Source organism: Cyprinodon tularosa, unplaced genomic scaffold (assembly GCF_016077235.1).
Source record: "Cyprinodon tularosa strain WSP-4 unplaced genomic scaffold, ASM1607723v1 ctg963, whole genome shotgun sequence".
NCBI classification, from domain to species: Eukaryota; Metazoa; Chordata; class Actinopteri; order Cyprinodontiformes; family Cyprinodontidae; genus Cyprinodon; species Cyprinodon tularosa.
Window position 1 is genome coordinate 188,087 of NW_024039744.1, and position 26,706 is coordinate 214,792.

The 26,706-nt window shown below is 43.4% G+C and overlaps 1 protein-coding gene across 1 annotated transcript in view; it reads right to left on the minus strand.

Moving 5' to 3' along the window:
- Nucleotides 1–26,706, minus strand: part of LOC119776881 (netrin receptor DCC-like) — a gene marked incomplete at its 5' end in the record, with an annotated part of 120,146 nt that overhangs the window by 75,780 nt on the left and 17,660 nt on the right. Inside the window, 6 exons of the mRNA XM_038275510.1 lie at nt 3,055–3,364; nt 18,910–19,239; nt 19,482–20,799; nt 21,448–21,642; nt 23,287–23,397; nt 24,710–24,851. Coding sequence (XP_038131438.1) covers nt 3,055–3,364; nt 18,910–19,239; nt 19,482–20,799; nt 21,448–21,642; nt 23,287–23,397; nt 24,710–24,851 — 2,406 coding nt within the window. The remainder of the gene's footprint in view (nt 1–3,054; nt 3,365–18,909; nt 19,240–19,481; nt 20,800–21,447; nt 21,643–23,286; nt 23,398–24,709; nt 24,852–26,706) is intronic.

The window sequence follows — 26,706 nt, forward strand, 5'->3', positions numbered from 1 at the left end:
CTAAAGGAACCAGAGGAACCAAAGGAACCAGAGGAACTAAAGGAACCAGAGGAACCAAAGGAAACAAAGGAACCAGAGGAACTAAAGGAACCAGAAGAACAAGAGGAACCAGAGGAACCAAAGGAATCAGAGGAACTAAAGGAACCAGAGGAACCAAAGCAACCAGAGGAACCAAAGGAACCAGAGGAACCAAAGGAACCAGAGAAACCAGAACAACAAGAGGAACCAGAGGAACCAAAGGAACCAGAGGAACTAAAGGAACCAGAGGAACCAAAGGAACCAGAGGAACCAAAGGAACCAGAGGAACTAAAGGAACCAGAGGAACCAAAGGAAACAAAGGAACCAGAGGAACTAAAGGAACCAGAAGAACAAGAGGAACCAAAGGAACCAGAGGAACCAGAACAACAAGAGGAACCAGAGGAACCAAAGGAACCAGAGGAACCAAAGGAACTAAAGGAACCAGAGGAACCAAAGGAACCAGAGGAACTAAAGGTACCAGAAGAACAAGAGGAACCAAAGGAACCAGAGGAACCAGAGGAACCAAAGGAACCAGAGGAACCAAAGGAACTAAAGGAACCAGAGGAACCAAAGGAACCAGAGGAACTAAAGGTACCAGAGGAACCAAAGGAACCAGAGGAACTAAAGGAACCAGAAGAACCAAAGGAACCAGAGGAACTAAAGGAACCAGAGGAACCAAAGGAACCAGAGGAACCAAAGGAACCAGAGGAACCAAAGGAACTAAAGGAACCAGAGGAACCAAAGGAACCAGAGGAACTAAAGGAACCAGAGGAACCAAAGGAACCAGAGGAACTAAAGGTACCAGAGGAACCAGAGGAACCAGAGGAACTAAAGGAACCAGAAGAACCAAAGGAACCAGAGGAACCAAAGGAACCAGAGGAACCAGAGGAACCAAAGTAACCAGAGGAACCAGAGGAACCAAAGGAACCAGAGGAACCAGAGGAACCAAAGGAACCAGAGGAACCAAAGGAACCAAGGGAACCAGATGATCCAGAGGAACCAAAGGAACCAGAGGATCCAGAGGAACCAAAGGAACCAGAGGAACCAAAGAAAACAGAGGAACCAGAGGAACCAGAGGAACCAAAGGAACCAAAGGAGCCAGAGGAACCAGAGGAACCAAAGGAACCAGAGGAACCAGAGGAACCAAAGGAACCAAGGGAACCAGAGGAACCAGAGGAACCAAAGGAACCAAGGGAACCAGAGGAACCAAAGGAACCAGAGGAACTAAAGGAACCAGAAGAACAAGAGGAACCAAAGGAACCAAAGGAACCAGAGGAACCAAAGGAACCAGAGAAACCAGAACAACAAGATGAACCAGAGGAACCAAAGGAACCAGAGGAACCAAAGGAACCAGAGGAACCAAAGGAACCAAAGGAAACAAAGGAACCAGAGGAACTAAAGGAACCAGAAGAACAAGAGGAACCTAAGGAACCAAAGGAACCAGAGGAACCAAAGGAACCAGAGAAACCAGAACAACAAGAGGAACCAGAGGAACCAAAAGAACCAGAGGAACTAAAGGAACCAGAGGAACCAAAGGAACCAGAGGAACTAAAGGAACCAGAGAAACCAGAACAACAAGAGGAACCAGAGGAACCAAAGGAACCAGAGGAACTAAAGGAACCAGAGGAACCAAAGGAACCAGAGGAACTAAAGGAACCAGAGGAACCAAAGGAACCAGAGGAACTAAAGGAACCAGAGGAACCAAAGGAACCAGAGGAACCAGAGGAACTAAAGGAACCAGAAGAACCAAAGGAACCAGAGGAACCAAAGGAACCAGAGGAACTAAAGGAACCAGAAGAACCAAAGGAACCAGAGGAACCAGAGTAACCAAAGTAACCAGAGGAACCAGAGGAACCAAAGGAACCAAAGTAACCAGAGGAACCAGAGGAACCAAAGGAACCAGAGGAACTAAAGGAACCAAAGGAACCAGAGGAACCAAAGGAACCAGAGGAACCAAAGGAACCAAAGGAACCAGAGGAACCAAAGGAACCAAAGGAACCAGAGGAACCAAAGGAACCAGAGGAACCAAGGGAACCAAAGGAACCAGAGGAACCAAAGGAACCAAAGGAACTAAAGGAACCAGAGGAACCAGAGGAACCAACCATTAACAAAATGTGTTTTTTCTTGTAACGAAGTCGAGGAAAAATAAAAAAAAACTAAAATGTAAAAAAACTGCATGTTTGATAAAACTTTTATCCAGCAGGGAGAGAAATATTCAAATCAGAAACAGAAAGAGGTTAAATATTTAAGCTTTTCAGAAATAGCGTTGAGTTCCAGGCTTATAGAGCGGAACAAAAACAAACCTTTATTTGGGTTTAGAAACATGCATTGAACTGCTGTTCAGTTTTCTGAGCCAAAACGCGGTTCTGTTGGGCTGCTCTGTAAAGATCGACATTCTTAACCTTAATAAGATAAATATTATATTTACATCTCTCTAATCTCAGCAGAAGCTTCGCCATGTGAGACTGATTTTCAATCAGAGAACCAGGAGAACAGCCTTCCTCTCTGCCTGCAGGCTGCAGAGCTGCGTCTGACTTCCTGCCTCCTCGCTGAAGAAGGACGATAAACTGAGCAGGAGGGTCTGAAAAGCTGCTAGTTTGAATGCACTTTGCTCTCCACAGGGACCGCCTTTCTGAGGTGACATCAGTCACAAACGGACCAATGAGCAATCACTGTGTGCAGGTGCTGGCAGATGCAGAAGAGCCACATTTAGAGTTGTTCTTTGTTTCAGAGGAAAAGCAGAATAAAAAGCTGCCCAGTGTTCAGCAGGAGGGGCTGTGCTACAGACCACAGCTGGAACCAAAGATGCAGAAGGTCTTCCTGGTTCTAATCCAGCTGCAGGGAAGATGCTCATTGTTCAGGAGAAACATTCATCAGTTCAGCTGAAAGCTCAGGGTGTCTGACCCATTAATCCTCACTGCTTGGTTGGTAAAAACCAGCAGACATCTGGGAAAATAAGCGGCTGACTCTAAGTTCTCCTCTGAGGTTCTGATTTCTGGTCCCAGGCTGCAGCCAGAAAGATTGACCTTCTCTTACCTTGTACTTTCCACTGGTGGAGAAGCTGGACTTCCACTTGACGGAGTAGTACCGGACCTCTGACGACTTCTGGTTCTTGGTCATGGAGTTGTCGGCCCACGAGACGCGCACAGAGTCCGAGGACAGCGCTACAGCCTGGACCCCCACTGGGGGGATCATGGGAGTGCTGGTGTCTGGCATGGGAGTCGGGAATTTATCAAAGAGATGGAAAAGGTCCTCCTCTAAAGGGTCTACGGGGTCTGAGGAGGCCCAGGGAGCAGGAACCATGGCGTTAGTGGAGAGGGAGGAAAGGAATGCAGCCATGATGGTTTACAGACACAAACCAGGAGGAATAACAACATGAAATATGGTTTAAAAGATAAAAAATAAGATGAGGAGTGAGGAGGGAGTAAAACAGCAGAGAAAAGAGAGAAGGAGACAAAGAGTAAAAAAACTGAGAGACAAAAGAGCCGAACTAGGACAGCAGAGGAACGACGGATCCACAGCTAACAGTTATTACAGAATCACTAATTACCTCCTAGGAAACAGAAAATTAGGAGCTTTTATAATGAAAGCTGCTGTTAGTGTGGATTAGTGGCTCCAGTCGCTAAAAGGAAGGATGCTGCCTTCAGCTGCCTTTAGCTGCCTTTAGCTGCTTTAGCCGCCTTTAGCTGCCTTTAGCTACTTTAGCTGCCTTTAGCTACTTTAGCTGCCTTCAGCTGCATTTAGCTGCCTTTAGCTACTTTAGCTGCCTTTAGCTGCCTTCAGCTGCCTTTAGCTGCTTTAGCTGCTTTAGCTGCCTTTAGCTGCCTTTAGCTACTTTAGCTGCCTTTAGCTACTTTAGCTGCCTTTAGCTGCCTTTAGCTACTTTAGCTGCCTTTAGCTGCCTTTAGCTGCCTTCAGCTGCCTTTAGCTGCCTTCAGCTGCCTTTAGCTGCCTTTAGCTGCCTTCAGCTGCATTTAGCTGCCTTTAGCTGCCTTTAGCTGCTTTAGCTACTTTAGCTACATTACATTTCACTTTATTTTTTTAAGCTAATGGAAGCAGATTCCTAAAATCCAATCTGGGGACATTTCCAGCTCATAGATAAAAATAAATATATTTCATCAAAATTAAAATAGGAAACAGGGAGAAAAATGAAAGCTGCTGGAGAGTAAAATCCAGGAATGTGCCTCTGCTATTTCCTAGATTAATAAAATCAATCAATAGCGTTTATTATCCATGGTTTATTGTTTGGGAAGCGTTTCCCTGTCCTGGTAGGGATGCTGTTATCTACATCATTGCATTGATCCTCTCCATGCGGCTGACACTGAGCATCCCAGTCTGTAGCCTCAGAACAAACCTGCAGGGCTTCTGCAGCTTCCTGGGTCCTTCTCCTTACAATAGAGGTGGGCGGATCGATCCCAGGATCGATACTATCGATACCAACGCTGGTATTTATATTGAACAATATTCGTTTAACAAGATCGATACTTTTTATCCTCTCTCGCGCGCGCTGACTGCTGCGGAGTCACCAGTTTCCCCATATGTGTAACAGCACTTTGCTCCCCCTCCCCTCTCCTACAGTCACATGGCTCAGCGGCGCCAGCCAATCAGCGCGCAGGCTTAGCTTGGCCTGCCCACTCAGCACTACGTCACACAGACAACCGCGCTGCCGGTTGCTGGGTGAGTGCTCACTCAGACTTGGATGGAGAGAGAGACCAAAGACCCGCCTCCAGCCTCAGACAGACATCTTTGACCCAAGCGTTTCAGTCCTCCAGAGAATATCCAGGTAGATAACAGTGGTCATCGTCTGCAGCACTTCATTATACATCATATATTACTCAGAAAGTGTAGTTAAGACCTTGAAAAAACCCAGTACATTTATCCCATTAAAAATTGTTAGCTAAAATAAGCTAACATTAGATAATCTCTTATTTATTCCACGATTGAGAACTTTATAGAAAAAAAGCAACAGGCAAGTGCAGCTTAAATGTAAAAAGTATCGGTATCGGTATCGATATCGGCGATACTGACCCAGTATTTACTTGGTATCGGATCGATTAAAAAATCCCGGTATCGCCCACCTCTACCTTACAATTCTTTTTTAAATTCAGATTGTCACCAATTATTGCCACAAATGCTGGCTGTTGTGTCTTAGCAACAACACAACTGATGACATCACCTGCAGTGTTGGCAACATCAGGAGGTGAGATATAAACGGTTATTAACAGAACACTCCAGAACTCTCTGGGCAGTTCAGTTCAATATCTGGTCTGCAGTGATGAATCTTCAGCCTAACATGTCCTGGATGACATCATCTGTTGTTCGCTAACACAGCAAACGCAGCTCCTTTGAATTGTCCTGCAGCCAAGTTTCAGTAAAACCCATGATGCTACATTGCTGATATTCTGGTTGGGGGTTCTACACATCTCACGTTGCCCATGATGACTGATGCAGCAGTGGGCTTGGATTTCCTGCTCCTCTCTCTTCTCCTTACTCTTGCTCTGTATCCCCAGCGCCTCCTTTTCACCTTAGCTGTTATTTGTGAAGGTTGGTGAAGTATTATTTCAGCATTAGAGATGTTAAAGAGCTGCTCCTGGTTGTAAAAAGCTGCTAAGGTTGCTCTGGCTACGCATCATAAAGTGTCCAGAAAGGAAATTGTTGGTTATGGTGTGTCGTCACCAAGCAACTTCTAGATAAAAAAGTCACCAGTTTGATGTGAAAAGTTACATATAGTGAGAAAGTCAGTCAGTTAGCATCAACATTTAGCTTTGGTTTGGATTGTTTGGTTCTAATGAACTTTGACTGGAAATCCTGTTTTATTTTAATAGTTCTGAACTTTAGTTCCCAGAACCAGAACTAAATCAACTCCTTCAAACCTAAGATTTCACTGGATTAGCTCTCACTGCTATTACATAGGGGCTAGCTGCATTAGCTTAGCATTTCTGTGCTAATAAATGAGTTAATGAGGATTTTTACCCAGCCGTGTGTTAATGAGCCGTGTGTTAACAGTAAAACTGAAATGAAAATGTGAGGAAAAATCTCCATGTCTGATCTGAGCTTCAGAAAAGCTGGAGGAGCAGTAATGATTAGAGGGAAGATAAAACAAGGTCAATCAGATGCTCTCTGCCTGATGGAGGCGCAGCTGAGGAAGCACCTGAAGGCAGCAGGCTGAGAAGAAGATAAAGAAGTTACAGAGAGAAATTAAAAAACAGGCTTCTCCACTGATTCCAGCTCTGGGACCTCTGAACCACAGAGAGCAAAGCTGCTGGAAGCCCAAACATCTGCAGATACATCCAGCAGCAGCGTTCTCTGCTTCACTGCAACAGGAGCTTATTTTTAGTCTCCTGCTTTAACTAAGGAAAAACACCTGAAGGGAATCTGGAGATAAGCATTAAAATGCAGGAATAAATCAGCTGCTTCATGTTTAGAACTTATTAGGTTGACAAAATGTATGAAACCAGAAACAGGAAAAACACTAAACCGTTAGTAGAAACAGAGAAACAGAAACGTTGATAAAAAGCCAACTGATTGAGCAGAAGCTCAGACGGATGTTTCTGCTCGTTAGCGCTGCTTCTTTGGCATCGATTTAATGAAAAAATTTTTTTTAAAAAAAAAAAAGAAAAAATTTTTTTTTTGGGTTTTTTTGGGGGAAAAATTTTTTAAAAAAAATTTTTTTTTTTTTTGAAAATTTTTTAAAAAAAAAATAAAAACCCCCCCCCTTTTTTTTTTTTTCTAATTAAAGGGTGGGTTTTTTTTTTGGTTTAAAAAAAAAGGGGGTTTTTTTTTTTTTAAACCGGGGGTTTTTTTTTTTTTAAAAACTGGGGGTTTTTTTTTTTTTTAAAAAAAAAAAAAAGGGTTTTAAAAAAAAAAAAGGTGGTCCCCAAAAAAAAAAAATTAAAAAAAACCCCCCGGGGGGTTAAAAAAAATTAAAAGGGGGAAAATTAAAAAAGGGGAAAAAAAAATTTTTTTTCCCCTTCCCGGGGGGGGGGGGGGAAAAAGGGGGGGAAAAAAAAAATTTTTTAAAAAAAAAAACCTTTTTTTTCCCCCCAAAAAAAAAAGGGGGGAAAAAAGGGGAAAAACCCCCCTGCAAAAAAAAGGGGGTTTTTCCAAAAAAGGGGAAAATTTTTTTAAAAAAAAAAAAAAAAAATTTTAAAAAAAAAAAAAAAATTTTAAAAAAAAAAGGGGAAAAAAATTTTTGGGAAAAAAAGGGGGGGGTTGGGAAAAAAAAATTTTTATAAAAAAAAAAAAAAAACCCCCCCGGGGGTTAAAAAGGGGGAACCCAAAAAGGGGGGGGGGGTTTTTTTTTTTTTTAAAAAAAAAAAAAAAGGGTTTTTTTTTAAAAACCCCCAAAAAAAATTTTGGGGAAAAAAAGGTTTTTTTTAAAAATTTTAAACAAAGGGGAAGGGGTTAAGGGGAAAGGGTTTTTTGGATGGGTGATGGGGGGAAAGGATGATGGGAGGGGGGGGGGGGGGGGTTTTTGGTTTTTGGGGGGGGGGGGGGGTTTTTTTTGGGGGGGAAAAAAAAGGGGTTTTGGGGGGGGGGGGGAAAAGGATGGATGGGGGGAAAGGGGAAAAAAATGGGGATGGGGGGGATGGGGGTTGGGGGGGGGGGGTTTTGGGGGATTGGGAAAGGGGGGGGGGGATGGGGGGGAAGGGGGGGGGGGGGATGGGGGGGGGGATGAAAGGGGGGGGGGGATGGGGGAAGGGAAGGGGGGGAAAAAGGGATGGGGAAGGGGGGGGGGGGGGGGAAAAGGATGGGGGATGGATGGATGGGGGGGGATGGGTGGCAAGGGAAAAATGGTGGATTGGGGGGGGTTTATGGGGGGGGGTTGGGGGGGGGGGGGGGGGGTTTTTGGGGGGGGGGGGGGGGGGGGGGGGGGGGGGATGGGGGTTTGGGGGGGAAAGATGGAATTTTGGGGGGAAAGGAAGGTTTGGGTGGAAAATTTTGGGGGGGTTTGGGTTTAAAAGGATTGGGGGGGGGGGGGGGAAAAAAATTTTGGGGGGGTTGGGTGGGGGGGGTTTTTTTTTGGGGGGGGGGGGTTTGGGTGAACGGGGGGGGGGGGGGGTTTGGGGGGGGATGGATTTTTTTGGGGGGGATTTTTTTGGGGGGGGGGGGTTTGGGGTTGGGTGGGGATGGATGATGGAAGGGGGGGGGGAAAGGTGGGAAAGGGGGGGGGGGGGGGGGGGGATGGAAGGGGGGGGCATTTGGGGGGTGGGGGGGGGGGGGATTTGGGGGGAAAGATGGGTGGGATGGGGGAAAAGGAAAGGGAAAGGATGGGGGATGGAAGGGGGGGGGGGGGGGGTTTTTTTTTTGGGGGGGGGGGGGATGAAAGGGGGGGGGGGGGAAGGGGAGGGGGGGTTTGGGTGGGAAGGGGGGGGTTTTGGGGGTTTTGGGGTGGGGGTTTTTTTGGGGGGGGGGGGTTGGGGGGGGGGGGGGGGGGGATGGGGGGATGGAGGGGGTTTTGGGTGGATGGGAAGGGTGGGGGGGGGGGAAAAGGGGATGGGGGTTTGGGGGGGGGATTGGGGATGGATGGGGGATGGATGGGGAGGGGGGGAAAGGAAAGGTGGATGATGGTTGGGGGGAAAAGGTGGTTTTGGGGTGGGGGGGGATGAGGGGGGGGGGTTTAAAGGGGGGGGGGGGGGTGAAAGGGGGGGGGGGGGGGGGGGATGGGATGGATGGATGGAAGGGTGGAAAGGGGGGGGGGGGTTTGGGGGGGGATGGGTTTTGGGGTGGGGGAAAAGGGGTGGATGGATGATTGGGGGGGGGGGGTTTTTATGGGGGGGCCGGAAAGGGGTTTTAAAGGATGGATTAGGGGGGGGGGGGGTTTTTTTGGGGTGGATGGGGATGGGGGGGGGTTTTGGGGGGGGAGGATGGGATGGATGGGGGGGGGGGGGGGGGAAAAGGGGTTTTTGGGGGGGGGGGGGGGGGGGGGGGATGGGGGAAAGGGGAAAGGATTTGGGGGGGGGGATGGAAATGGGGGGAAAAGGGGGGGGGGGGATGGATTTTTGGGGGGGGGGGGATGGATTTGGGGGGGTTTGGGTTGGGAAAGGATGGGGGGGGTGGGATGGATGGGAGGGGTTTGGGGGGGGGGGGGGGGGGGATGGGGAAAGGGGGGGGGGGGGGGGGGGGGGGTTTTTTTTTTTTTTTTGGGGTGGAAGGGGGGGAAAAAAGGGGGGGATGGATGGGGGGGGGTTTTTTTTTGGGGGAGGGGGGGGGGGGGGGGGGGGGGGGGGGGGGGGGGGAAAGGGGGGGTTTTGGGGTGGAAGGGGGGGGGGGTGGGGGAGGGTGGATGGAATTTGGGGGAAAAAAAAAAGGGGGGGATGGGGGGCCGGGGTGGAATGGGGGGGGGATGGGGGGGGGAAAAGGGGGGGGTGGGGGGGGGGGGGGGGGGGGGATGGGGGGGGGGATGGATGGGGAAAGGGGGGGGGGGGGAAAAAGGATGGGATGGAAGGGGGGGGGGATGGGGATGGATGATGGAAGGGGGGGGAGGGGGGTTGGGGGGGGGGGGGATGGATGAAGGTGGAAAGGGGGGGGGATGGGATGGGGGGGATGGATGGGGATGGGATGGTGGAAGGGTGAGGGGGGGGATTTGGGGGGGGGTTTGGGGGGGAAAAAAATGGGTTTTTTGGGGGGGGGATGGATGGTTTAAAGGATGGATGGGATTTTGGGGGGGGGGGGGTTTTTTTTGGGGGGGGGGGTGGGATGGATGATGGGGTTTGGGGGGGGGGGATGGGGGGGGGGGGGGGTTTTTTTTTTGGATGGAAAGGGGGGGAAAAAAGGGGGGGGGGGGGGGAAGGGGGGGGGGGGGGGGGGGGAAAAAGGTGAGGGGAAAGGGTGGGTTTAAAAAAAAAAACCCAAAGGGGGTTTTTTTTCCCCCCGCCCCAAAATTGGGGAAAAAAAAAAACCCCCCCCCCCCCCAAAAAAAAAAGGGGTTTAAAAAATGGGCCCCCCCAAGGGGGGGGGGGGGGAAAAAAAAAAAAAAATGGACCCCAAAAAAAAACAAAAACCCCCCCCCCCCCCCCCCCTTTTGGGGGGGGGGAAAAAAACGGGAAAAAAACCCCCCCGGGGGGGGGAAAAAAGGGTTGGGCCCCCCCCGGGGGGGGCCCCCCCCTTTTAAAAAGGGGGAAAACCCCCCCCCCAAACCCCCCCCCAAAAAAAAAAAAAAAAAAAAAAAAAAAGGGGGGAAAAAAATTTGGGGGAAAAAAAAAAATTTAGGGGGAAAAGGGGGGTTTGGGGGAAAAAAAAAAAGGGGGAAAAAAAGGGGAAATGGAAAAGGGGGGGGGTTGGGGGGGGGGAAAAAAGAGGGGGAAAAAAAAAGGGGGGGGAAAAAAAAAAGGGGGGGGGGGGAAAAAAAAAAAAAAAAAAAAAAAAAAAATTCCCCCCAAAAAAAAAAAAAAAAAAATGGGGGTTTTTTGGGGGGAAAAAAGGGGGAAAAATTTTTTTTTTTTAAAAAAAAAAAAAAAAAAGGAAAAAAAAATTTTAAAAAATTGGGGAAAAAAGGGGGGGGGGGGGAAAAAAAAAAAAAGGGGGGTTTTTAAGGGGTTTTAAAAAAAAAAAAGGGGGAAAGAAGGTGGGAAAATTTGGGGGGGGAAAAAAGGGGGGGGGAAAAAAAAAGGGGGGGGTTGGGTGGGTTTTAAAAAAAAAAAAAGGGGGGGCCCCCCCCCCCCAAAAAACCCCCCCCCCCCCCCAAAAAAAAAAAGGGGAAAAAAATTTTGGGGGGAAAATTTAAAAAAAAAATTTTTTTTTTTTTTTAAAAAAAAAAAAAGGGGAAAAAAAAAAAAAGGGGGGGGTTTTTTTTTAAAAAAATTTGGGGGGGTTTTTAAAAGGGGAAAAAAAAAATTTTTGGGGGGAAAAAACCCCCGGGGGGGGGAAAAAAGGGGGAAAAAAAAAAGGGGAAAAAGGGGGGAAAAATTTTATTTTTAAAAAAAAAAAAAAAAAGGGGAAGGGTTGGGGGAAAAAAAGGGGGGGGGGAAAAGGGGGTTTTTGGGGGGGAAAAAAAAAAAGGGGGGGGGGGTTTTTTTTAAAAAATTTTTTTTTAAAAAAAAAAAAAAAAAAAAAGGGGGAAAAAAAAGGGGGGGAAAAAAAAAAAAAAAAAAAAAAAACCCCTTTTGGCCCCGGGGAAAAAAAAAAAAAAAAAAAAAAACCCAAAACCCCCCCGGGGGAAAAAACCCCCCCAAAAAAAAAAAAAAAAAAAAAAAATTTTCCCCAAAAAAATTTTAAACCCAAAAAACCCCCCCCAAACCCCCCAAAAAATTTTAAAAAAAAAACCCCCAAAAAAAAAATTTTTTTTTAAAAAAAAAAAAAAAAAACCCCCCCCCCCCCCTTTTTTTTTTAAAAAAAAAAAAATTTTCCCCCCCCCCCAAAAAAAAAACCCTTTCCCAAAAAAAATTAAAAATTAAAACCCCCCCTTTAAAAAAATTTTTTTTTTTAAAAAACAAAAATTTTTTTTTTTTATTTAAAAAAAAATTTTCCCCTTTTAAAAATAAACCCCTTTAAAAAAAAAATTTTTTTTTAAAAAAAAAACCCCAAAATTTTTAAAAAAAAAAAAATTTTCCCCCTTCAAAAAAAAATTTAAAATTTTTTAAAAAAATTTTAAAAAAAAAAATTTTATTTTTTTTTTAAAAAAAAATTTTTAAAAAAAAAAAAATTAAAAATTTTTTTAAAAAAATTCCCAAAAAATTTTTTCCTTTTTCATTAACCCCAAAAAATTTTTTTTTTAAAAAATTTTTTTTTTTTCCCAAAAAAAAAAAAAAAAATTTTTTTTAAAAAAAATTTTTTTTAAAACCCCAAAAAAAAAACCCCCCTTTAAAAAAACCCTTAAAAATTTTTTTTTAAAAAAAAAAATTTTTTCCCTTCCCCATTTTTTTTTAAACCAAAAAAAAAAAATTTAAAAAAAAAAACCCTTTTTATTTTCCCCCAAAAAACCCGGGGTAAAATTTCCCCAAAAAAATTAAAAAATTTTAAAAAAAAAAAAACCCCCCCCTTTTTTTTCCCCCCTAAAAAATGGAACCCCCAAAAAAAAAAAACCCCCAAAATTTTCCCCCTTTTTTTAACCCCTTTTTTTTTTTAAAATTAAAAAATTTAAAATTTTAAAAACCCCCCCAAAAAACATTCACCCCCCAAAAAAACCAAAAAATTTTTTTAAAAAAAAAAAATTTTTTTAAAAACAATTTTCCACAAAATTTTTTTAAAAAAAACCCTTTTTTTTTTTTTTCCCCTTAAAATTTTTCCCCCAAAAACAACAAAAAATCAAAAAAACCCCCCTTTTTTTTTTTTTAAAAATTTTTTAAAAATTTTAAAATTTTTTTTTTTTCCCCTTTTATTATTATATTTTTTTTTTTTTTTTTTTCTTTTTTTAAAAAAAAAATTTTTTTTTTTTATTATGGTTTTTTATGGATTATTTTAAAAAATTTTTTAAAAAATTTTTTAATTTATTTTTTTTTTTTTTTTTTTTAAAAAAAAAAAAAAAAAAGGGGGGGGGGAAAAATTTAAAAAAAAAATTTTTTTTTTTTTTTTTTTTCAGGGGGAAAATTTAAAACAATTTAAAAATTAAAATTTTTGGGGGGGGGTTTTTTAAAAAAATTCATTTTAAAAAAAAAAAAAAAATTCCCCCCCAAAAAAATTTTTTTATTATATTCAATTATTAAAAAGGGGGTTAAATTTTTTTTAAAAACCCCCCTTTTCCCTAAAAAAATTTTTTTTTAAAACCCCCTTTTTTTTTTTTAAAAAACCAAAATTTTCCCAAAAAAAAAAAAATTTTCCCTTATTGGGGGGTTTTTATTATTTTTTTTTTTTTTTTAAAAAAAAAAAAAAAAAAAAAAAAAATTTTTAAAAAACTTTTAAAAAAAAATAAAATTTTTTAAAAAAAACTTAAAATTTAAACATTTTTAAAAAATTTTTAAAAAAATTTCCCCCTTTTTTTTAAAAAAAAAAAACCCCCCAAAAAAAACCCCCAAAACCCCCCCCAAAAAAAACCCCCCCCCAAAAATTTTTTTAAAAAATTTTTTTTTTAAAAACCAAAAACCCCCAAAAAAAAACCCCCAAAAAAAACCCCCAAAAAAATTTTTTAAAAAAAATTTTAAAAAAAACCAAAAACCCCAAAAATTTTTTAAAATTTTCCCCCCCCTTTTTTCCCCCTTTTTTTTAAAAAAAAAATTTTTTTTTTTTGGGCCCCCCTTTTTTCCCCCCTTTTAAAAAAAATTTTAAAAAACATGGGTTTTTTTCCCCTTCCAACCCCAAAAAATTTTTTTTTTTTTTGGGGGGTTTTTATTTTTTTCCCCCTTTTTTTTTAATTTTTTTTGCCCTTTTTTTATTTTTTCCCCGGGTAAATTTAAAAGGGGGGGGGGGAAAAAAAAAAAAAAAAAAAATTTCCCTTTTTTTTTTTTTTTTTTTAAAAAAAAATTTTTTTCCCCCCAAAAATTTTTATTAAAAATTTTTTTTTTTTTTTTTTTTTAAAAAAAAAAAAAAAAAAAAAAAAAAATTATATTATTTTTAAAAAAAAATTTTTTTTTTAATTTTTTATTATCCCAAAAAACCCCTTTTATTTTATTTAAAGGCCCAAAAAAATAAAAAAAACCCCCCCCAAAAAAACCCCATTTTTTGGGGGTTTTTCCCGGGGGTTTATGAAAATTTATTATTATACAAAATTTTTTAAAACCCCGGGGGGGGTTTTTTCTTTTTAAAAATTTTTTTAAAAGGGGGGCATTTTTTTTTTTTTTTTTTTATTTCCTTTAAAAACCCCTGTTAATTTTTATTTTTTTTTTTTTTAAAAAACCCTTTTATTTTTTTTGGGGGGGGGGGGGGTTTTTTTTAAAATTTTTTTTTTTTTATTATTTTTTAAAAATTTTTCCCTTTTTAAAATTTTTTTTAAAGGAAAAAAAATTTTTTTTTTTTTTAACCCCTTTTTTTTTAAAAATTAAAATTAAGAAAAAAATTTTTTTTTTTTTTTTTTAAAAAAAAAAAAAAATTTTTTTTTTTTTTTTTTTAAAAAAAAAAAAACCCCCCCAAAAAAAAAAAATTTTTTTTTCCCCTTTAAAAAAATTTTTAAAAAAATTTTCCCCCCCCCTTTTTTTTTAAAAAAAAAAAAAAATTTTTTTTTTTTTTCCCCTTTTTTAAAATTTTTATTTTGGGGGGTTTTTTTTTTTTTTTTAAATTTTAAAAATTTTTTTGAAAAAAATTTAAAAAAACATTCCTTTTTCCCTTTTTAAAAAATTCAAATTTTTTTCCCCCATTTTCCCCTTTAATTATTTTAAAAAAATTTTCCCCCAAAAAAAAAAAATTTTTTTTTTTTTTTTCCCCCCCCTTTTTCAAAATTTTTTTTAATTTTTTAAAAAATTTTTTTTTTTTTTTTTTTTTTAAATTTTTTTAAAAAAATTATTTTTTTAAAATTTTTTCCCCCAAAAAAAAAAAAATTTTTTTTTTTAAAAATTTTTCCAAATTTTTTTAAAAAAATTTTAAAAAATTTTTTAAACCCCAAAAATTTTCCCCCCTTTTTTAAAACTTTTTTTTTAAAAAAATTTTTTATTTTAAATTTAAAAAAAAAAAACCAAAAAAAACAATTATTTTTTTTTTCCCTTTTCATTAAATTTTTTTCCCCATTTTTTAAAAAAAAAAAACCCCTTTTCCCCTTTCCCCCCAAAACCCCAAAAAAAACCCCCCAAAAAAAAAACCCCCCCCCCCCAAAAAAATTTAAAAAATTTAACCCTTTTTTTAAAAAACCCCCCCCAAAAAAAACCCCCCCAAAAAAAAAAAAAACATTTAAAAACCCCCCCTTTTTTTTTTTTTTTTTTTTAATTTTTTTTCCCCTTTTTAAAAAAAATTATTATTTTTCAATTTTTAAAAATTAAATTTTTTAAAACCCCCCTTTTTTTTTTTTTTTTAAAAAACATTTTTCCCCTTATTTTTTTAAAAAAAAAAAAAACCCCCCAAAAAAAAAAAAATTTTTTGGATTTTTTAAAAAAAAAAAAAATTTTTTTTTTTTTTTTATTAAAATTTTTTTTTCCCCCTTTTCCCTATTTTTTTTTGGGGGGGGAAAAAAAAAAAATTTTTTTTAAATTTTTCCCCCTTTTTTTATTAAAAAATTTTTTTTAAAAATTTTTAAAAAATTTTTTTATTTTAAAATTTTTTTAAAATTTTTCCCTTTTTTTTGGGGGGGGGGTTTTTCCCTAAGGGTTCCAAAAAATTTTTTTTTTAAAAAAAAATTTTTTTTTTAAAAATTGGGTTTTTAAAAAATTAAAATTTTATTTTTTTTTTTTTTTTGGGGGGGGGGGGGGGCCCCCCTTTTAAAAATTTTTATTTTTAAAAAAAATAAAATTTTTTTTTTTTTTTTTTTTTTTTTTTTTATTTTTTAAAAAATTTTTTTTTTTTCCCCCCCGGGGGGGGGGGGGGAAAAAAAAAAATTTTTTTTTTGGGGGGGGGGGTTTATTATTTTTTTTTTTTCCGGCCTTTTTTTTTTTATTTGGGGGGATTTGGGGGGATTAAAAATTATTATTTTTTTTTATTAAATTTTTTTTTTTAAAAAAAAAATTTTTTTTTTGGGGTTTTTTTTTAAAAAAAATTTTTAAAATTTTTTATTATTTATTTTTCCTTTATTATTTAAAATTTTTTTTAAAAAAAATTATTTTTAAAAATTTTTTTTTTTTTAAAAAAATTTTTTTTTTTTTAAAAATTTTTTTTTTAAAAAAATTTTTCCCTTAAATTTTTAAAAGGGGAAAAAATTTTTATTTTTGGGGGGGGGTTTTTTTATTTAAAATTTTTAAAAATTAAAAAAAATTTTTTTTTAAAAAATATTTATTATTATTTTTTATTTTTGGGGGGGGGTTTTTTTTTTTTTTTTTAAAAAAAAAAAAATTTTTTTTTTTTTTTTTTTTATTATATTTTTTTTAAAAAAAAAATTATATTATTATTTATTAAATTATTTTTTGGGTTTTTTTTTTTTGGGGGTTTTTTAAAAAAAAAAAAAGGGGGGGTTTTTTTTTTTTTTTTTTCCCCCCCCGGGGGGGGGGTTTTTTTTTTTAAATTTTTTTTATCCCCCAAAAAAAGGGGGGGGTTTTTGGGGGTAAATTTTTTAAAAATTTTTTTAAAGGGGTTAGGGGGAAAAAAAAAGGGGGGGGGAAAAACCCCCTTTCCCCCCTTTTTTTTAAAAAAATTTTTTCCCCTTTTTTTTTTTTTTAAAAAAATTTTAAAAAAATTTTGAAATTTTTTGGGGGAAAAGGGGGGGGGAAAGGAAAGGGGGGTTTTTTGGGGGGGGGGGGGGGGGAAAAATTTTTTTTAAAAAAATTTTTTTTTTAAAATTTGGGGGGGGGAAAAAAAAGGGGGGGGGGGGGGTTTTTGGGGGGGGGGGTTTTTTTTGGGGGGGGGTTTTGGGGTTTTTTAATTTTGGGGGGGTTTTTTAAAAAAATTTTTGGGGAAAAATTTTTGGGGGAAATTTAAAATTTTTTTAAAAAAAGGAAATTTTTTTTAAAAAAAAAAAAAAGGGGGGTTTTTTTTTGGGGTTTTGGGGGGGAAAGGGGAAAGGGGGAAAAAAGGGGGGTTAAATAAAGGGGGGGTTTTTGGGGGGGGGTGGAAAATTTTTTTTGGGGTTGGGTTTTTTTTTTGGGTTTTTGGGGGATTTTTTTTTTTAAAAATGAGGGAAAGGGGGAAAGGGGGGATAAAGGGGTTTTTTAAAAAATTTTTGGAAGGTTTTAATTTTTTTTAAAATTTTTTTTAAAATTTTAAATTTTTTTGGTTTTTTTGGGTTTTTAAAAAATTTTTAAAAAAATTTTTTTTGGGGGGGGGTGGGAAAATTTTTTAAAAAAGGGGGGAAAATTTTTTTAAAGGGGGGAAAAATTGGTTTTTGGTTGGGGGGAAAAAAGGGAAATGGGGGAAAAAAAAGGGGGGTTTTTTTTTGGGGGGTTTTTTTTTTTTTGGGGGGGGGTTTTTTTTTTTTTAAAAAAAAAGGGAAGGTTTAAAAAAAATATTATTTTTTTAGGGTTTTTTCCCCCCCAAAAAAAAAATTTTTTAAAAAAAAAAAAGGGGGGGGGTTTTTTTTTAAAAAATTTTTTGGGAAAAAAAATTTTTTTGGGGAAAATGGAAATTTTAAAAAATTTTAAAAAAAGGGGGAAAAAAAAAAAATTTTTTTTTCCCAAAAAGGGGGGGTTTTTTTTTTCCCCCCCTTAAAAAGGGGGGGCCCCCCCAAAAGGGGGCCCCCGGGGGTTGGGGAAAAAAAAAAGGGGGGGGGGAAAAAATTTTGGGGAATTTAAAGGAAAAAAAAAAAAAGGGGGGGGAAAGGGGGGAAAAGGAAAACCCCCCCAAAAAAAAAATTTTTTAAAAAACCCCCGGGGGGGGTTTTTTGGGGTTTTGGGGGGGAAAAAATTTTTTTTTGGGGGGGGGGGGGGGGGGCCCGGGGGGGGAAAAAAAAAGGGGGTTTTTGAAAAACCCCTTTTAATTTTTAAAAAATTTTTTTAAAAAAACCCCCTTTTTTTTTTTAAAAAAAAATTTTTTCATTCCCCAAAAAAATTGGGGGGGAAAAAGGGGGAAAATTAATTTTTAAAAAAAAAGGGGGGAAAATTTTGGGGGGGGTTTTTTTTTTGGGGGGTTTTTTCCCCCCCCCCCCCAAAAACCCCCGGGGGAAAAAAAAAAAAAAAACCCGGGGGGGGTTTTTTTTTTTTTTAAAAGGGGGTGAAAATTTTGGGGGTTTTTAAAAAGGGGCCCGGGAAAAAAATTTTTTTCCCCGGGGCCCCCCGGGGGGGGGCCCCCAAAAATTTTCCCCCGGGGGGGGGGGGTGGGGTTTTTTAAAAAGGGGGGGGGGAAAAAAAAAACCCCCCAAAAAAAGGGCCCCCCCCCCATTTTAAAAAAAGGGGGGGGTTTTTTGGGGGGCCCAAAAAAAAGGGGTTTTTTTTTTGGGGGGGGAAAAAAATTTTTTTCCCCCCCCCCCCTTTTTTTTTTTTCCCCCGGGGGTTTTTTTTTTTTTGGGGTGGGGTTTTTTTAAAATTTTCCCCTAAAAAAGGTTTGGGGGGGCCCCCCCGGAAAAATTTTTTTTGGGGGGGGGGGGGAAAAAAAAGGGGGGTTTTCCCCCCTTTTTTGGGGGTTTAACCCTTTTTTTTTTTAAAAAAGGGGGGAAATTTTTCCCCCCAAAAAAAAGGGGGTCATTTTCTACATCCGTCAGCCATCTTCCTATGGTGGACGGGGTGAAAGGTCAGCGCTGGATGGATGCCCCCCCCCCATTCATCCAGCCAGTCCTGACCTGACCGGGTCCGACCAGCAGGTTGGGCCATGTTCCCCCCGTGTTGGACGGCTCCCATGTGAGCCGTCCAACATGGCAGCTGGATGGGGGGGGGGGGGGGGGGGGGGGGCGCTGCGTAGAGGAGCAGCTTTGTTTGGTCCTTCGGCGCGCTAATCGCTCTCACAGGGGAGGATGTTTCCTCTGTTAGACGTTTCACAATTAGATTTCCTCTCCAAACAGCTTCTTATTTAATTCCCTTAAATTATTGATTTTAATTAAATGATGGTTTCATCATCATAATGAGTTAATGGAGGCAGGAGCGCCGCGTCAATACTGGATTTATGAGGGATGAAGGTTTAACAGCCTGAGGAGGTAAACTCATCTCTGAGGACCACAGGCTGCATCGGTTCCTACACTGGTTCCCGGTCTGACCCGGGCAGGCCGCCCAGGCTGCATCGGTTCCCACACTGGTTCCCAGTCAGACCCAGGCAGGCTGCCCAGGCTGCATCAGTTCCCACACTGGTTCCCAGTCAGACCCAGGCAGGCTGCCCAGGCTGCATCAGTTCCCACACTGGTTCCCAGTCAGACCCAGGCAGGCTGCCCAGGCTGCATCAGTTCCCACACTGGTTCCCAGTCAGACCCAGGCAGGCCGCCCAGGATGCATCGGTTCCCACACTGGTTCCCAGTCAGACCCAGGCAGGCTGCCCAGGCTGCATCGGTTCCCACACTGGTTCCCAGTCAGACCCAGGCAGGCTGCCCAGGCTGCATCAGTTCCCACACTGGTTCCCAGTCTGACCCAGGCAGGTCGCCCAGGCTGCATCAGTTCCCAGACTGGTTCCCGGTCTGACCCAGGCAGGTCGCCAAGGCTGCATCGGTTCCCACACTGGTTCCCAGTCAGACCCAGGCAGGCCGCCCAGGCTGCATCAGTTCCCACACTGGTTCCCAGTCTGACCCAGGCAGGCTGCCCAGGCTGCATCGGTTCCCAGACTGGTTCCCAGTCAGACCCAGGCAGGCTGCCCAGGCTGCATCAGTTCCCACACTGGTTCCCAGTCAGACCCAGGCAGGCTGCCCAGGCTGCATCGGTTCCCACACTGGTTCCCAGTCAGACCCAGGCAGGCCGCCCAGGCTGCATCGGTTCCCACACTGGTTCCCAGTCTGACCCGGGCAGGTCGCCAAGGCTGCATCGGTTCCCACACTGGTTCCCAGTCAGACCCAGGCAGGCTGCCCAGGCTGCATCGGTTCCCACACTGCTTCCCAGTCAGACCCAGGCAGGCTGCCCAGGCTGCATCGGATCCCACACTGGTTCCCAGTCAGACCCAGGCAGGCCGCCCAGGCTGCATCGGTTCCCACACTGGTTCCCGGTCTGACCCGGGCAGGTCGCCCAGGCTGCATCGGTTCCCACACTGGTTCCCGGTCTGACCCGGGCAGGTCGCCAAGGCTGCATCGGTTCCCACACTGGTTCCCGGTCTGACCCGGGCAGGTCGCCAAGGCTGCATCGGTTCCCACACTGGTTCCCGGTCTGACCCGGGCAGGTCGCCAAGGCTGCATCGGTTCCCACACTGGTTCCCGGTCTGACCCGGGCAGGTCGCCCAGGCTGCATCGGTTCCCACACTGGTTCCCGGTCTGACCCGGGCAGGTCGCCAAGGCTGCATTGGTTCCCACACTGGTTCCCGGTCTGATCCGGGCAGGTCGCCCAGGCTGCATCGGTTCCCACACTGGTTCCCGGTCTGACCCGGGCAGGTCGCCCAGGCTGCATCGGTTCCCACACTGGTTCCCGGTCTGACCCGGGCAGGTCGCCAAGGCTGCATCGGTTCCCACACTGGTTCCCGGTCTGACCCGGGCAGGTCGCCCAGGCTGCATCGGTTCCCACACTGGTTCCCGGTCTGACCCGGGCAGGTCGCCAAGGCTGCATTGGTTCCCACACTGGTTCCCGGTCTGATCCGGGCAGGTCGCCCAGGCTGCATCGGTTCCCACACTGGTTCCCGGTCTGACCCGGGCAGGTCGCCAAGGCTGCATCGGTTCCCACACTGGTTCCCGGTCTGACCCGGGCAGGTCGCCAAGGCTGCATCGGTTCCCACACTGGTTCCCGGTCTGACCCGGGCAGGTCGCCCAGGCTGCATCGGTTCCCACACTGGTTCCCGGTCTGACCCGGGCAGGTCGCCAAGGCTGCATTGGTTCCCACACTGGTTCCCGGTCTGATCCGGGCAGGTCGCCCAGGCTGCATCGGTTCCCACACTGGTTCCCGGTCTGACCCGGGCAGGTCGCCAAGGCTGCATCGGTTCCCACACTGGTTCCCGGTCTGACCCGGGCAGGTCGCCCAGGCTGCATCGGTTCCCACACTGGTTCCCGCTCTGACCCGGGCAGGTCGCCAAGGCTGCATCGGTTCCCACACTGGTTCCCGGTCTGACCCGGGCAGGTCGCCCAGGCTGCATCGGTTCCCACACTGGTTCCCGGTCTGACCCGGGCAGGTCGCCCAGGCTGCATCGGTTCCCACACTGGTTCCCGGTCTGACCCGGGCAGGTCGCCCAGGCTGCATCGGTTCCAACACTGGTTCCCGGTCCGACCTGGGCAGGCCGCCCAGGCTGCATCAGGGCAGAGTGGGATGGGAACCAGTCTGGGCAGAGCGTCTCCCTCTGACTGGTGCCTGTTCTGCATATCTCCAGTCGTTCCTCAGCCTGGGACTGGGAACTAGTGCAGTTCCCATTCTTAAAGCTTATCTTTAGATGGAACTGGTTCTTTTAGTTTACATTTTTAAAGGATGTTTCGGTAAAATCAGGTCAGGATTCCTTCAAAGCAGCACTGAGCCTTTAGCCACTAGGGGCGCTAGACCTTTATCTTCCAGGCTTAGTGCCCCCTGCAGGCCTCTGGCAGTACTGTCTGCAAATCACCCAGTCTGAGTTCTGGTTCTGGTATCAGACCAGTTTGGACCAGTAGGTCCAGAATCCAGCAGTTCCTGGTAAACCTTCGATCCTCCATCAGAGAACCAGAAACACGTCTGATTGGCTAACAGCTGTTAGCTTAGTTAGCTCTGGTGTTTCAGAGGAACTCAGACTGAAGCGGCGCTCCGGGTCACATGACCCATTCAGTGACGGATCGACCCTCTGAGGTCACAGAGGAGCATCGATACGCAGCAGGAGATGAAGATGGAGCTAAAGGCCTGATCCCAGATTAAACTAACAGTGAGGTCAAAGGTCACACTGTGCTAATCGGCCCTCCCTCCTCCCACCTACCCAGGTTCTCGATGGAGTAGTATCTCTGCTTGCTGTCCACGCGGACCGTCTCTGCGTAGGGGCTTCCCACGCCGTAGCCGATGATGTAACCTCGGACCAGGATGTTGGGGCTGAGCGGCGGCGTCCAGGACATGATGATGCTGCTGGGGAGCGGCCTGACGTGCAGAGAGCTGGGCTGGTCGGGCACCTGACTCTCTGCCAGGAGAAAAACCACAGCACAGAAGAAGAGCCGTCAGATGGAAGGAGGGCGCAACACGCCGCGACACGTCGTGTTCCTCCTCAGTATCAGATTAGAGCAGATTATCGGCCTCGCCGCTCCCTGGGGGAGACGCCTCGGATCGCTTTAATCCATAGAAATTAGATTAACGTCTGTCAGTGAAACGCGGTTAGCAAAGATGTGTGGTAGTTTTTATCTGAAGGGCTTCCTGCTCAGCAGAAGCTCCTGTTCCTGATCTTTAGTTTGGTCCAATTATTCTCTGAGGGATCGTTAAAGCGCCTGCAGCCTGTTGGCTGCATCCGCCTGAATATGCAGAGAAGGAAACAAATCAAGCTTTCAATGCTTCCATTAATGGATTAGAGCGTCTCCAGAACATTAACTAGTTATTATTCATAATCACCCAATTATTGGGAATTTTCTCTGCTTCCCAGTAAATCCTGGTTAAAGGTGAGCTAAAGGAACCATTTTACTGCGAGCATTCTGCATGTTGATCAGGCGCCGTCAGACTGGGAATCAAATGGTTCTGATGGCGGCTTTGACGAATCCTTCTTCAACCTGAATAAACTCTTTATTATCAGAACCTGAATCCTGTTCCATCAGATCCATCTTTGTTTCCTTCTCTTTAATATTTCAGATAATCTACAAACTTTAAGAGAAAATGAAGGAACACAGAAAAGAAAGCAGCCGAAGGATCAAAGGGAAAACTAACCTGAGAAACGGCTTCAACAGAACCTGTCTGACAACACGAAGCAGGCTAGAAAGTTCTGATCGTTCTCTGATCCAAAGAAAACCAAACCGAAAGGATGTTTAGCTGCCTGTGGCCAAACGTCCGTCAGCCCCCTGCAGGACGGTCAGAAAACTGCGTGGACCAGAGCGTGGTACAGTACGTGGACCGGAGCACGGACCCGAAGGTGGACCGGAGCGGGAAATGGTGCGTGGACCGGAGCACGGACTGGAGTGTGGAACAGTGCGTGGACTTGAGTGTGGACCGGAGCGTGGACTGGAACGTGGAACGGTGCGTGGAAAACATAAAACGGTTTATTATCAGATCTAAATTGTGACTAGTTGTGTTCAGGTGACCCTCTAAACAGCCCTTATTGCCCCCTTTACCCCTTGGATCATCAGTGGCTCTTTACGCTGCCGAGCTGCTCAGTAAATCAGCCTAACTCCACCGATCTGGTTCTCTGGAAAATTCCCATCGCTAAGCAACCACGCCTTGCACAGCTTTGCTAACCTGAGTTCTGGAAAATGTTTGATGATCTCCATCTTTCTGCAGAGAGAAGCAGAGACAGCGCCGGCTACACATTCATCCCCACTAACCGCCTCATTTAAACATTTATTCTACAAACAGAAAACATTGTAGAAATGCTGGAACATCCCGGCATCATTCTTGGATCTCATGAATTATTTTGGGCAGTTTAACCCTGCAGCTTTTGATCCTCATTCTTATTCTTGGTTTCCGTCGTTTCTCTCCCATTCCTCCCCGTCTTCCTCCCAGTTAACAGCTCTCCATCTTCCCCTCGTCCCCCGAGACCAAACCTTCGCTCCGTCGACCAGCAGCTGCTGAAATATTTATGTGTGTTAGGAAAGAGCAGGAAGACGCCTGTTGTTGAACAGATTACCATCCAGGTCGTTCTCTGGCGTCTGGGCGGAGTACCAGTCGCTGGGGGGGCCCGTTCCGTTCACCGTCATGGCCGCCACCTGGAAGCTGTACTGGCTGCCCTTCTCCAGACCTGCAGGACCCATAGGGAGGAGAAGAAGAGTTAAATTACTCCTGACATTCAGCCTGAACTTTTCAGCCTGTTTGAATAACCAAAAGGAGGCGGGAGCAGCTCTGATTGGACGAGAACAGCAGCAAAATGTTAAACAAAAGGATTTGATTTCAATCTCTAACGTTCTGCTCGCTCTGCTTTTTCTCATAGTAGCTTCATCTGCCCAGCTGCCTGGTTGGTTGGTTAGCTGGTCAGTTAAACTAAGACCAGCCCAGCTGCCTGGTTGGTTGGTTAGCTGGTCAGTTAAACTAAGACCAGCCCGGCTGCCTGGTTGGTTAACAATAATAAAACACAAACACATTTAGGCTCCAAGCACAGATGCATCTAATCCCGTCATCTAATTCCATCCTTCATCTGATACCGAGGGTCAGAGGTCAGGGGCAGTCTAATCAGCCATCTTGGTCAGGCATCAGTTAGGTCCAGTTCTGATTCCTGATCTTTGGAAAATCCCTGAAAGAAAAATCTTCTTTCATTGTTCCGTAAACGTTTCTACCAACGCGGCGCCGTCGGCGTCTCCTGGAAACGAGCAGAAAGTTCTTCTTTCTTCATCAAGCAGAGCGATAAGAACGGCGGCTCATGGACTGTAGGGAGACGCAGGAGGAACGGAGGGAATAATCCAGAACTGGAAGTCCAGAAGAGTGAAGGCGGTTCATGCTGCTGAACTCGGCCAGGATGGGATTAAATCCCTCAGTCAACAGGATTTCTTTTTACAATAAAGTAAAAATAAAACATCCAGCGTGTTTTTTATGCGCTGCATTAAAAATAGATATAATATATGTATTAAATTTCCATAAGGCAGGTTTCTGCAGGCAGCCGGGCTCTCCGCAGACGGACAGATGGAGATAACCATCGATGAGAAAAATAATGGAAACCAGATCAGTTTCATTCAAACCGAGCTGAGCTCAAATTGAAATAATAGCTGGTGGCGCTTTGAATGCAGCGACACAGACACATCCCTGCATGTTTATGCTAATCCAGCATTTCTGTCTGAGAATAAAAACACAGAGATAAAAAAAAAAAAGGACAGAATCACAGAGGATTTGAACAGTTGTTGTCTAAATGTGAACATTTATGTCTAAAAAGAAGAAAAATCCCTGATCCCACATTCATTCCCAGCTACATAAAAACAAAAAGCACAGCTTCAAAATAAACCAAACGCTGCTTTTTATCCACATTTTATATAAAATGACATGAAAATAAAAACATCAAAAGGATTTAATCTGATCCAGTTTCTAAAGTCAGATTAGTGAGAAGAGATGAGCTGCAGTGTCACCTGTGAACAGGTACCAGAAGTTGTTGGGTTCAATGGCCTCCTGGTCTCCACGGCGACCAGTCTTCCTGTATCTGATCTTGTACGCCGTGATGATGCCGTTCTGGGAGCTGCGCGGGGGCGGCTGCCATGACACCTTGATGCTCTGAGAGAAAACAGAGGATTCATGGTGGGTTTGCTGATCTGCAGGTTGCTAACGGTGCCGCTGTCCGGCGCCATGAACACAAACCCGCTTTGAAAGGTGGGAGGGGCTAAATCAACAGGAAGGACGCTTCTACAGCCAACAACCATGAATACCAACATCTAGAGTAGACAGAGATTACACTCAGGTCTCCTAGTTCCAGCCAGAACTAGAACCTAACATGGAAAAGCAGCATCTATGCTCCACAGATCTGGAACAAACTCTTGAGTTCTTTGAAGTCATTAGTTTAGAGTCTTTGACTGATGGAGTTAAACTGTAAACTGAGGATGATTAGTTTAAGGTCGTGGTCCAACCGTTTGTTTGATTCTTTTATCATGTTTTCATCTTAATTTGCTTTTATTCTGCATTTATTTCTCTTCTGTTTTATGATCTAACCCCTTTAAAGCACCTGGAACTGTCCAAGTACTGAATTGTGCTGTAGAGATAAACTGGCCTTGCCTTGCCTTTCCTTGCCTTTCCTTTCCTTGCCCTGCCTTGCCTTTCCTTGCCCTGCCTTGCCTTTCCTTGCCTTTCCTTGCCCCGCCTTGCCTTTCCTTGCCCTGCCTTGCCTTTCCTTGCCTTTCCTTGCCCTGCCTTGCCTTTCCTTGCCTTGCCTTTCCTTGCCTTTCCTTGCCCCGCCTTGCCTTTCCTTTCCTTGCCCTGCCTTGCCTTTCCTTGTCGCCTTTCCTTGCCTTGCCTTTCCTTGCCTTGACTTTCCTTGCCCTGCCAGGTGTGGGTGATGGCCAGTGACTGCAGGAGTTCCTGGTTTTGGTCGTGTGGGATTAGATTGGTCGTCAGTGGAAACAGCAGACGTCTTTCTCCACTGACGCTTCGTGAGGAAGCGGCCTGTTCTCAGCAGCAGGAAGTCCTCTGATTGGTTCCTGAAAGCTGCGCATCAGGAAGTAGCATCGTGTCTTTGGTTCCTAGCTGACTGTGTTTGGTCCCTGTTAGATTGGCTGTTTTATAGAATATAGATTTAAATGTTTGCCATGAATCAGTCAGTTTGGTTTGATATTGACGGTTTATCAGACATGATGCCATTATTCCAGCAGACTGGTTGAACCGTGTAGCTTAGAGCAACGAACACAATCGAACCTGCAGGTTGATTGAAGCATTAATCCGTCCTTTGGAGGACGACCAATGAGGCCTAAGCTGCCCCGAAGATCTCCTCTAAATAAAGATCATGATCTGATGCGGCGGCGGGTCAGGCTATCAGATTATCAGAGGGGGAATTAAGAAAAGCTTTAGTAGAATCTAATCCAGAGATGCTGCTCAGCTCGTCTTTCTGCTGCTGGTCGGGATTCATCGTCTGCTGCGCATCATCTGTATTCAGGAGCGTGTTTCCGTGTGCGTTAGCGTGCGGGTTGGCTGTGTGTTGAATGAATTTTAATTGCTTTATTTGCATGTTAACAACCCGCCCTGCCACACACACAAACACAGATGCAGCAGATGTTGGCTGGGCCTCCTGTGAGCTCCGCTCTGCCAGGCGGCTGCCATCAGCCGCTCAGCACTCGGAGCGACCCGGACTGTTGGCTGGGCTGAGCACTAATCAATGAACATTAATGAATCAGAAAAGTCATTCTGTTTTCTCTCATCATTTAATTCAGAGCTAAGTTTAGCTGCATGTTGTGAATCTAAGCTCAGATTAATTCACCTTTGGTTGAATTATTCTGATTACAGTCGTTCCACCAGGGACAGCCCCCCCTTCCTATCTACATAGATTAAAGTTGGAAGACTTTTTAACACGTTTCCATGAAGCATGGTGGTGGTGTGATGCTGCGGGTCTCAGCTCCGCCTGTGGCCGGCCGTTCACTCTGAG